Source organism: Suricata suricatta, chromosome 9, assembly GCF_006229205.1.
Source record: "Suricata suricatta isolate VVHF042 chromosome 9, meerkat_22Aug2017_6uvM2_HiC, whole genome shotgun sequence".
In the NCBI taxonomy this organism is placed as follows: Eukaryota; Metazoa; Chordata; class Mammalia; order Carnivora; family Herpestidae; genus Suricata; species Suricata suricatta.
In genome coordinates this window covers 136,262,700-136,275,011 of record NC_043708.1, presented here as the reverse complement: position 1 = coordinate 136,275,011, position 12,312 = coordinate 136,262,700, and the positions used below count along the sequence as shown (strand labels likewise).

Sequence of the window (12,312 nt, the reverse complement as noted above, 5' to 3'; positions counted from 1 at the left end):
CAGACACACAGGGAACACAAGCACAGACAGATCAAATAAACCAGCAAACCAAAAGGGGAAAGAAAGAACAGAAAAGAGAAGACAGGAAAGGAAAAGAATAAGGCAGGGGGACAGAAACAGCCACAGATGAAGGACAGTCTGAGAGCATCAAACCTGGGCGGGGGGAGATAAGAATGAGATAAAGGAAAATATATCTGGATGGGAAGAGTTGATCTAATCACAGCAGCGCATAAATGTTGGTCTTTTCCAGACTCCAGGGGGAAAGGGAGGAAAGAAGGAAAAAGGAAAATAGTAAAGAAGAAACAAGGGAAAAATTTTAAAAAATAAGAAAAAAGTTAAAAATAATGAAAACCACAGCAGCTCTCCCGCGTGGATGGGCGTGGCGTGGATGTGGGTGGGCGGGGTCTCAGGGGCTGCTCTCGGAGGCCCCGCCTTAGCGGATGCGGGGAGAAGAATGGCGGCGCCCCAAACCCCCCTCAGCCCACGCGTTGGCAGCCACTCTCTTTAGTCCGACTTCCCCGCGCCACGGGCGGGCCAGATTGCTTCGGTCTCCTAAGCTCCACCAGGTTTCCAAATCCTAGTCCACGCACTTGGATGCTGCCACCCCAGGTAAAAGGGTCTCCGCAGGCGGCTCTCTGGCCGGGACTGAGCAGGGGAACCGGGGAGCCAGCCCTTTCCCGGCTCTGCCTGGAGTCAGGGGGCAGCCGGGCCCCCGGAGAGCACGCCCGCTGCGGGGATGGAGTTCTCTCCCCGCCTGGCGGCTCCCGGCCTGGCAGGATCCCGGCTCCAGAGATCACTCTACCAGCGTTTTCAGTCCCTCCTTCTCTTCCCCCTGCACAGCCTGCTCGTGCCCGGCCCTCCAGGGTGCTGAGCCGCCCCTGGGCACACGGCCCCTGCGGGTCCAGCACGTCCAGCGCCGAGCCTCTGGGCGCTCTCTCCCCAGCTCCGCTTTGGGCCGGCGCCCCTCCCCCAGAGTCTGACCCCGATCGCGCACGCAGGCGTCCCTGAGGCTCTGATCAGTCAGGGGTCTGCGCGCTCCTCCGCTCTTGCGGATCGGAAAGTTGTGGCTTTTGCTTCTAGGTGTGACGGTTGCGCGCGCGGAGACCACGGCGCTCCCTCCTTCCCGGCCGTCTTGCCGCCCGTCTTCCTGCTCCCAGGGTCCTGATCTCCCAGTGCGAGCGCGGCGTTTAATCAGAAGTCCCAGGACTGCCTCACGGCGCACCTGTCCTGCACGAGAAAATCTTCTGAAATGTCCACCAGGAAAAGACTCTGGCCCACTGGCTTATTGTGTTCTTATCGTGATTGATCCTGTTTTGGTTTTACTTTGGCTGCTGGGAAACTCCGAGCTCCATCCACTGCCCGCTTAGAGCAGCGCTGGGACATACTTTATCCTTGCTTTAGCCTGTTTCTCCCTCCTAATATTGTGTGAAGTTCTGGGAACTACAAATTCTTGGACGGGAGCGTGCTAATATTTTTCACTAGGAATTTTCAAAAGTTCATCTTAAGGGGGAACTGAATCTTCACACATAAAGTAATTGGGAAGGAAAATTGTTTTTTCCGTCTGAAATAATTTTCCTTTTGGGAGTTCTGTCCCGCCTGCGTGCAGTGATGCGGGCAAGGCCGTGGCCAAAGCGCCTGGTCCTGTTGTGGCTTATTTATGCCGAGCCGAGCCGGGAGCTAAGACCTGATGCCCGGTGTCAGGCTAGTCTCTCCGTCCTGAAGAAAACTCATTTTCATTCCTCGGCCATTGCTCTAGTTCTAGAAACTGCACAGTCCATCTTCTACTTGTGGGTCTGCACTCAGAACTCCTTCCCTCCTGATGGCCGTGACCACCAGGCGAGGCAGGCCCCTCCTTGGCCTGTGGATTGACGCTGTTGCTTCCTGGCAGCTGAGTGTGTTTCCTCCTCCTCTAGATTAAATAGGATCTATTCCGTGGGACAAGAAGGGGGCCTTTCGGAAAGCTGGGGTTTGAGCCTTTGGCAAAAGGGTGGGTGAGAGGAAGTAGGCAGAGTGGCTGGTGAGAATGCCCCCTTGCGGGGCCCACTGACGCAGCAGAGAGAGCGTCCGTCACCCGTCACCCCACGCTCCTCAGACGCCAGCGCGCACACGATGTGAAATGCTGGGGTCCGGAGAGGATTCTTGAGATGTCTTTGTGCAGAAAAAGGTGGTTTTCCTAAAGCACAGGGGGAAGACCCGGGAGCAGAAAGACCTGCACTGGGGTTGTGAGGAATAATGGGTCCTAGACTTTCAAGTTGGGGAGGGTTAGGGATAGCGTGAGGCTCTAAGGAATCTGGAAGCAAGGTTTCCAAGACCTTGAGGGGTCATTTGCTACTGTCCAGTAAAACATTAGTCATGAGACCCGTCAGCTGCAGGTCACTGGGCCACATGTTTGGAGGATGATTGCTACCATATATCCTAGGTGGGGGGAGCGGGTACAGAGACAAGAAGTTTCCAGGCACACCTGGGTGGCTCAGTTTGGTTAAGAGTCCAACTTTAGGGGCACCTGGGTGGCTCAGTCGGTTGAGCGTCTGGCTTTGGCTCAGGTCATGATCTCATGGTTCGTGGGTTCGAGCCTGCTTCGGATTCTGTGTCTCCCTCTCTCTCTGACCCTCCCCTGCTCATGCTGTCTCTCTCTGTCTCTCAAAAATAAATAAAACACATAAAAAAAAAAAAGTCCAACTTTAGCTCAGGTCATGATCTCCCGTTGGTGGGTTCAAGCCCCACATCAGGCTCTGTGCTGACAGCTCGGAGCCTGGAGCCTGCTTCGGATTCTGTGTCTCCCTTTCTTTTTCTCTGCCCCTCCCCTGCTTGCGTTCTGTCTTGCTCTGTCTCACACGAGCGCTGTCTCTCTTTTTCTCTCAAAAAAAAAAAAAAACCACACATTAAAAAGTATTTAAAAAAAAAAAGTTCCCAGAGGAATTTTACATGTTAAAGAGGACTACAGGGTCCCGGAGGTCTGGCGAATGTCAAGGTGAGGTTCCTCTAGCAGCATCTTAGAGGAAGGCCCCCCGGCCAGTCTCAAGGACTTGCCAGCGGGCTGCAAAGGGAATTTAACTTGTTCCTTTTGCCTTCGTCGCCCACCTCACCGGACCTGAGAGACTGGGATGCAGGGTGGCCGCCCCCGGGGACGCCCGTGCTGCTGGTGACCTGGCCCCCCGGAGTCGCGCTCTCGCACGCAGGCACGAGGGAAGGAGCAACGACCCGGTCCTCTTCCTCTCGTGACCCGAGGCCGGGCCGCTGGAGCCCGGGGACGGGTGACCGGACACACGGGGGTCCTCCCCTTCCTGAATCTCCTCTTCCTGCGCCCGTGGCGAGCTGGTGGCTTGGATAGTCCCCTCCGCATTGTCTCTGATCCCGGCCCTCGGGGGAAGAGGCTCCCTTGTGACTCAGAAGCCTTTCCGTGTCCAGTCATTTCTTTGAAGAAAAGGGAGAGCCAGCCCGCTCCCTGCGCTGCCGTGACCTCCTCTCCGCTCTGGGACAGTGTGGCCCGGGCGAGGCGGGCAGGAGACCTCGTCTTTTCCCGGCCGGTAGCTTTTGCTTCTCTGGAACATGTCACTGCTGGGCGTCTCTCTGTCCCTGCGGGACTCGGCTGCCACAGCTCGGCGCCCCCGGCCTTCCCAGCTGGAAATCGTCCCCGGAAGATCTGGAACGCTGGCATTGCTCTGCCCCCCGGGGGTCCTGGGCTTGTCCATGGTTGTCATGCCGACCCCAGCAGCCAGGGACCCCAGTGCCCTTCACCTGTCCCCTCCCCTGTCCCCCCCTGGCTACTTCAAGGCTTAAGTCACGTCCATGGAGCTAAACATGGCACGGGCTTCATGCAGAGTCTGGGGTCCGTCTCCAGGTGGCCCCTTGGCAGGGGTGTCCTCCGGTCCTCACACACGGTTACGCGGACACCTGCCCAGTGAGTCTACCCTGTCCCCACATTCCCCAGTCAGGGCAGTCACACCGCCTTGCCAGCTATTAGATGTCAAATCGTAGGACTTGGCGATGGCAAGAGTGAGCGAATGTGTCAAGTTCAGGGGAGACCCCAAAAAGCACAGGACAGGCCGGAAAGCCCCAGGAGCCCCTGCCTCCAGAGGTGAGCCCTGCCGGCGCTCCGCTCTCTCTCCCTCCTTGTCACACGGCTCTGCCCTCGTGCCCCGCAAATGGGTCATTCCCAACACAGGCTTGAGGTGTCCAGTTTCACTGAATAGTTCTCTAAATCATTACTTTTAGTGGCTATAAAGAACTCTATTTGGAATCACACAAAACTTTTCTTCTTAACGATTACCTATTGTGGGACATTTTTGGTTTCTTTTATAAAATTAAATTTATTTTATTATTTTTTTAATGCTTTTTTATTTTTGAGAGAAAGAGTGTGAGTGGGGAGGGGCAGGGAGAGAAGGAGACCCAGAATCGGAAGCAGGCTCCAGGCTCCGAGCTGTCAGCGCAGAGCCTGACACGGGGCTCGAACCCATGAACCGTGAGCACATGACCTGAGCTGAAGTCAGATATTTAAGCGATTGAACCATCCAGGCGCCCAGTTTTTTTGGTTGTTTTCCAATTGCTCAACCTTATGAACCCTGCTGGAGGGAGCACCCGGGGGGGTCCTGCGTGGCCCCCACCTCCTGCGTGTTGAGTTAGAGCTGTGCGCCAACTCGAGTGTCCCCTCTGCCCCTCCCAGCCCTGACCTGGGGCCGGTTGTCTTGTCTCCTCAACGTGGTGAACTTGGCAGTTCTTTTCTTTGTTCTTTTTACGAACTCTGGATTTCATGTCATGCCTTTTCGACTGTGAAATGATCAAGTCATCACTGTGAGTTCATAAACGGTTTTCTTCACGGTTTCCTCTGATATTCCTGTGCTTGTGGTTTACTTTTGCCTTTTTATTTTTAAGTTGAAATGTAACGAACATGCAGTGTTAAATTGGTTGCGGGTGGACAGCATGTTAATTCGGCGATTCTGCGCATTACTCAGCATGTCAGGTGGGGTCCCTGTCTTTCCCCAGTGTTGTTAGAGTGCCACTCACTGTATTCCCCCTGCTGTACTTTTCATCTCCATGAATTATTTATGTTATGAGTGGGAGTTTGTACCTCTTACTTCCTTTGATCTATGTCTGTCTGTGTTTTCTGTGAGCAGTTTTATGGCTTCAGGTCTCACAGTAGGTCTGCCGTCCATTTTGACTTTGGTTCGTGTGCGGTGTCGGACAGTGGTGCGGGTTCATTCTTCATGTCGCTGTCCAGCGACCGTCTTTTCTGCACTGTATGTTCTTGCCTCTTACCAGAGATGGATTTGCCAGTAGGTGTGGCTTAATTGATGGGCCCTCTGTCCTGTTCTGTTGATCTGTGTGTCCGTTTTCGTGCCACTGCCGCACCGTATTAATTACTGGAGCTTTGTAGTATATCCTGACATCCGGGATTGTGGTGCCTCCGGCTCCGTTGTTCTCTCTCAAGATCGCTTTGGCTATTGAACTCCTTTTGTGATTCTATACAAATCTTAGGATTACTTGCATTACTTCGGTGTAAGATACTGTAAGTATTTTCATGAGGATGCATTAAATCTATGATGGCTTTGGGCAGCATGGGCATTTCAGCAGCACGCCTTCAGTCCACGAGCATGGAGTGTCTTCCCATGTGTGTCATCTTCAGTTTCTTTCTTCAGTGTGTCATAGTTTGCAGAGGCCACGTCTTTAACGTCCTTGGTTAAATTTATTCCTAGGTATTTCATTCTTTTTGGTGCAACTGTAATGAGATTTTGTCTTAATTTTTCTTTCTGTTACTTTGTTGTTCGTGTATAGAGATGCAACAGATTTCATTTCTCAATATTAATTTTATATCCACAACTTTACTGAATTCATTTGTCAGTTCTAATAGATTTTGGGGTTTAAAAAAAATCTTTTTGGGGTTTTAAAAAAATCTTTTTTTAAGTTTATTTATTTATGAGAGATAGAGACAGCATGAGTGGGGGAGGGGCAGAGAGAGAGGGAGACACAGATCCGAAGCAGGTTCCAGGCTCTGAGCTGTCAGCACAGAGCCCGACGGGGGGCTCGAACCCACAAACGTGAGATCCGACCTGAGCTGAAGTCGGAGGCTTAACTGAGCCACCCAGGCGCCCCTGTGTCTCCACATTCTTAGCAATGCGTTGTGTTGTCAAACTTTGTTCTTCACTAATCTTAAAGGTGAAAAATACCTAAAGCTGGTTCTAATTTGTATTTCAATTTGTACCAGTCAGGTTTAGCATAAACTTCCATTTAAGAATGTTTTATACTTTTTTCTATAAACTTTCTGTTCATATCATGTTCCTGCTTTTTTCTGTTGAATTATTTCCTTACAATAGAAGTCTTCAAAAATCGGTATTTTGGAAGTAAGCTTTTGTAAAATAAATTACAAACCATTCCCTTTTCTTCTGAATTATGTGGCTGGCGTGTATAATACTTTAACTTTTTATAGTTGAGGGCATTATATTTTTCATATGGCTTCCCTGTTTCGCATACTAAATACAAAGATTTTTTTCTATTTAAATACAAAATATTCCAGCCACTTTGTCACATGGGTGATTTTTCATTTTTAAGAAGATTATGAAATATTTCAATATTAAAAAGGAGAGTCATATATTTTTTAAAAACTGAAATACTCATCACCAGAATTAATAAATGCTAGTACTTTGCTATGTGCTTTAGATTTTTATTTTAAACAACAAAGTAAAGGGGCGCCTGGGTGGCCAAGTCAGTTAAGCATCCAACTTCAGCTCAGCTGATGATCTCACAGTTGGTGAGTTCACACCCCACGTCGGGCTCTGTGCTGACAGCTCAGGGCCTGGAGCCTGTTTCGATTCTGTGTCTCCCTCTCTCTGCCTCTCCCCTACTTGAGCTGTATCTCTCAAAAATGAATAAATGTTAAAAAAAAATTATTTGAAGTAAAGATTGTTCCCTCTGAATGTCTCCCTGGTACACGTCCCTTCCCGACCCCCAAGGACCACCTGCAGGACGTTGCTGTGTGTCCTTCTGGTCTTCGTCAGAATCCTCCATTCGGAGACTAGAGACCCCAGCCCTCTCGCTGGTTGAAGCAGAAGGGATTTGTCAGGGGAAGGGCTAAAGAAACCGACCGTTGCCCGAGTTTTCCAGAAAGTCTCCCTAAAACTCCACTGCAGGGCTGTGCTGTGCTGTGAAGGCTGCTGTGGCCCCAGAATGCCGGCGGTCTCCTGAGCGCTGCTGGGGTGGGCGGCCCCCACGTGCTTCCCTCGTTCAGGCCTCCGTTCCGAGTCCGGCATCTTGCACAGTGGCAGCTGACAGGTGACCCTAAGTGAGACACAGAAATGTAGGCACCAGGGCGTTTGGAGGGAAAGATTGTAGCGTTCTAGCTTGTGTCCACCAGGAGCTTAGGGTTGCACGAGCGGATTCACAGTGTTTGTGAACCTCCTCTGTGTATTAATGCTCCTTCTAGTACTTTTTCCATGAACAGTAGTGTGTTTGGGATATTCAGAAACTCTGTGGAGATGGTATCATATTACAACTTAACCTTTTCATTCGGTGTTGTTCTTAAGCTTTTCCTAGTGGATATCTGTAGCTCTTCGTCATTCTTTTTAACTGCTATATGTAGTAAGTTACTAGTTGTTAGTGTGTAATAAATTAAAGTTTGCTGGTTCAAACACAACATTTACTACCTCTGTTTTTGTGGATAGGAATCCGAGTGTGGCTTCGCTGCACCGTCTGGCTCACGGTCTCTCATAAGACTGTGATCAAGGTGTCTGCTGGGTCGTGGTCTCAACTGGAGACCCGACTGTGGCAGAATCTGCATCCCACACACTCGTGTGGTTGCCGACAGCATGACTCCGTCCTGTGCTGGCCGTGGGCTGGAGGACGTCCGCGCATCCTTGCCACGTGGGCTTCTGCATCTGCACAGGGCAGCTCCCAGCAGAGTAGCCTGCCTCACAAGAGACTGTGAGCAAGATGGATGCCACCGTCTGGAGTGGGCGGAAGTGCTTGCCAACATCCCCTAGAACCTCAGGATGGAGCTTGTTTGGAAATACAGTCTTTGCAGATGGAATTAGTGAAGGATTGGGAGATGAACCCGTTGGATTCAGAGTGGGCTAAGTGGCTGGTAGCTTTATGAGAAGAGGAGAGGTCACAGAGACAGAGTGTGCACCATGGGTAGATGGAGGCAGCAATTGGAATGACGCATCTACGGGCCAAGGAATGCTAAGGTTGTGGACCAAGAGCTTGGAGAAAGGTACGGTATGGCCCCACCCTTAGAACATACAAAAGGAACCATCTTGTTGACACCTTGATTTTAGATTTCTGGCCCCTACAACTATGAGAAAATAAATTTTTGCTGTTCTAGGCTGCTTATTGGTGCTAATTTGTTAGGGCAGCACTAGGAAACTAACATACTGTCTTTGGTAGCCACATCCTGGACGTGTCACCCCATCATTTTTGCCATATTTCATTGGTTAGAAGCAAACTACTAGGTCCAACCCAAGGCCGTAGATACCAGGATGCAGGGGCCATTGGGAGGAACGGTCTCGCACAGTGTACCCTGGTCTGAGTACGAGGTGGCAGTTTCTTTATCCATTCTCCTACGAAGGACATTTCAACTGTTGCTACTTTTTCACTGTGACAGAATCCTAGTAGGAAGGTTCTTAAATAGGTCGTCTTGTGCACACTGGCAAATGTCCCCAGGATCTAGAAGTAAAATCACTGAATTGAGAAACGGTTTCCAAATTGCTTTCCATTGTGGTTCTTACCTCCTGACATGGATGTCTGAAAGTTCACTTCTTCTCATCCATTCATCAACACTTGGTTTTGTCAGATGCTAAAAATGTGTTAATCCAATGGGTATAAAATACCTTGTCTTTTGGCCTATGGACTTCTAAGCATTCTTTATATATAGTGTATATATTATTCATATACACACACAAATTTGCTACTTCTGTAGGTCATCTCTCTGTGGCATGGTTTTAGCATGTATGTACTTTGTCATAGAGAATTTTTAAGTTGTAGAGAATTTACTTCTTGTGTGCCTTCTAAAGTGTTTGGTATCATTTTAAGAACGTTTCCCTATTCTTCAAAAGGATTATCTTTTGCATGTGGACCTTTAATCTAGAACTGACTTTGTTGATGCTGTGTGCTTATACTTGTACCTCTGTCATTGTCTAAATCATAGTTCCGTTCTCCATCTGTCTCCTATGGGTTACATTAGTCACGTTTTATTTCTTAGCTTTCCTTTTAGTGCTTTTAAATTCCATATTTATTCCTTTGACAGCTTCCCTTAACTTTGAGTTAATCATATTGAAAGTATGAACATCTCTTTTGTCCTCACCATGTAACGTACCCAACTGTGTACCTGCCCCTTCTCCTGATTGTATGTCACTATGATTTTTGCCCCACTCAGTAAACTTAGTTTTCCCCAGATATTTACCAATTTCTTTGTTTACTGTGGCTTTCTGAAACCTCCCTCTTTTTTTCAGGACTCATTTTATAGACATACATCTTTCAGCGTTTCTTTCGAGAGAGGTCTGTTTATAATGAACTATGTGTGCATGTCTGAAATCGTCCGTGTTTCACCTTCACTCTTGAGTGATCGTTGAGTTAGGTATGTAATTCTAGGCTGAGAGTATTCCTCTGTCTCCTGGTTGTGGCAGATGAGAAGTCTGAGGCATAGGTCTAACACGAGTTGCCTTGTAAGTGATCGGTCTTTTCTCACAACCGTTAGGTTTTTCTCTTGGGGCTCCACACTGTGCTGTGTGGATGTGTTTTGCTTATCCTCCTTGGGGTTCCGTGTCCTCTTTAAATCCGAGGATGTGTGTCTGTTAAATCCTGACTGCCTCTCGCTTTAGTCTGGATCTCCTGATTTAGACACGGTTTGTTTTGTGTTTGACACATTTTGAAGTATTTCCTTCTGCCTTCTCTATTTTAGTTTTGCTTTCATTTGAAACCTCTGTGCTGCGTGTGGAGTCACTGCAAGTCTTTCCGTTCTCCAGTCCTCTGTAGTTACGGCTGGCGTTCTGCTCAACCTGTCAGAGTTTGCTGTTTGTTTCAAGGACTGGATTCTTCGTATCTAGAATGTCTACTTGGTTCTTTTTCAAACAGACCTATTTTTAAAACTATCTTGGTTTATACCTTATGGTTTCTGTTGCTGCTTTTCTCTCGTCACACGTTGGGCCTACTCCTCAGTCTCTCTCCGATCATCCTGGCGTTCCTAGTTCTGGGAGGTGCGGGTTCCCAACACCGCGTGCCCTGCTCTCCACCTCGTGCTGGTTGAGTTGCTCATGGGGGCAACTTCCTTTTCTGTCCTGGCACCTGGAGGAGAGGAGACGGCCCTCTTCCACCTCCGTCCACAGTTACCGACTTAGGTCAAAGGTCTTCACGCAGGAAAAGGGGCTTTTGTTTCCTTAGAAAAAGGAACTTTTGGGGGGGGGTATTTTTAATGTTCTAGCTTTAAATATATTTACTTTTGATAGAGCAAAAGCATGCAGAAGCGGGGGAGGGGCAGAGAGACAGACAGACAGAGCATCCCAAGCAGACTCCCTGCTGTCAGCGCAGAGCCTGATGAGGGGCCAAACGCCCCAACTGTAAGATTGTGAGTCGAGCTGAAATCAAGAGTCAGATGATTGACCGACTGACCCCCAGGCGCCCTGGAAAAGGGCCTACTGCCGGCCACCTCCCCAGCTGTGAATGGGTTTCCGGTGGTGAGAAGTTTTCAACATCTCCTCTGTTCTTTTTCTGACCCTGAAAAATTTAACTCTGGTCTTCTCTGGAATATAAAGGTATCTAATTTAGAGAGAGAAGAAATGAAATACTGATGATATCCTAAACTCAAAGAAAAGGTGATACATGATTTCTTAAAAACAAATAGTTTAATTTCATTTTTATCTGGGGAAAAATACAACTTTAAAATAAGTGACAAGCACGTTGACATGTCATCATGTGTCATATTTTACGGTGCTACACTTACTCAAAATGGAAGATACAAACCTTTATAAATTTCCAGAATCAAAGATTCCCAATTCAGATGAAAACAGATTGGTTATAAAATGTCATTTCACTAAATATTCCATTTTTGTTCTCTCAGAGGGAGTATCTTATAGAAACACTATAAAATAAGGCAGACTTTTGGGGAATTCATTTATAAAATTTTAGGGGAGAAGTGTTCGGTCTTAATCTCACGTATTTCGGGGGGCACAAAGCCCATCAGATGAGAGCAGCCTCAGAACTCTGGGCTCTGTATGGGACCCCTCTCCCTTCTGGACGCAGGCCCCTCCCCTGAAGACAGCTTTCCTCAGTTCGCTTCAATCAGAAAAGCGTTTAACATACAGAGATATTTCTGCAGTGCAGTAAAAAATGTGTCATTTTATATCTTTAATTTGCATTATGAAAATAAGTCTGTACATCCAAGTAATACACATTTAATGAATATGAATCATGTAAATTTGGTCATGGCATTTAAAGTTGGCTTTGGCTTTGAAGTATTTTAAAATTCATAGAAAATATTGAACTTATAAAATAAATAAAACATTTTAATGGATATTAATCAACTTCAAAATTTCTTTGTCTGTAATAATCAACTTCAAAATTTCTTTGTACTTCTCATTTGCTACTCGGTTTCCACAGAGAAGTCACTGTCAGTAGTGTTCCAGAGTGAGCGAGCGCACCTGCTGGGCCCGGGCCGTGGGGGAAACTTGGCAACAGGAAATCCCTCCCGGTCTCCGCAGGGTCCAGGGTCGCTCCAAGGTCCCTGGAAGGAAGGCTGGTGCACGCCGCTCTCCCGCGACGCGCCAAGTATGGGCTGGGCTGCACTTGGTGGCAGTGGCGTCAGCGGTGTCCCCAGCGCGGCAAGGACGGGGACCGGGTGTGGGGGCCCCGGCGGCGGCGCTACTCGGGGGGCGGCCGGAGGCTCCGCAGCTTCCTGTCGTCCAGGCCTTTCCAGTACTTGAAGTTGTTGTCCAGATGCTGCATTAGCTCGGGCAGGTCCACGAAGGCTGGAGAGGAGGACGGGCGGTGATCCCTCCCGCCTCCGGGGAGGAGCTCGGCGAGGGGGGCGCATTGAGAGGGACAGGTGACAGTGGTGTCTGCGCGCCCCTGACGCTCCGGGTGTCCGAGGCCAGCTCCCTGCCCCGGGACCACACGGGGCTGCCAGCGCCAGGAGGGGCCAGTCTGCTCGCGAGCATGAGGGGCGGGGTGGGAAGACCGGAGTCCCCACCTGTGGCCGTGACCGGCTCTCCGTCTCCTGCCGCCCTTTAACCACCCCCTCGCACGGGTGCCCCCCGGACCCCCGCATCTCTCCTCGCGGAGGGCCCCCCCGCAAGCCCGCCCGCCCCCCGGGGACCCCGCCCCCCGGGG

The 12,312-nt window shown here is 49.4% G+C and overlaps 1 protein-coding gene across 2 annotated transcripts in view; it reads right to left on the bottom strand.

Moving 5' to 3' along the window:
• Positions 1-10,810: 10,810 nt before the first annotated feature.
• The window catches only part of PDE8A (phosphodiesterase 8A), a 76,796-nt gene continuing 75,294 nt past the window's right edge, over positions 10,811-12,312 (bottom strand). For both annotated transcript variants that reach the window (XM_029950934.1, XM_029950937.1), the window contains one exon: positions 10,811-11,951. In XM_029950934.1, the coding sequence (XP_029806794.1) occupies positions 11,845-11,951 (107 nt within the window). In that variant the 3' untranslated portion in view covers positions 10,811-11,844. The remainder of the gene's footprint in view (positions 11,952-12,312) is intronic.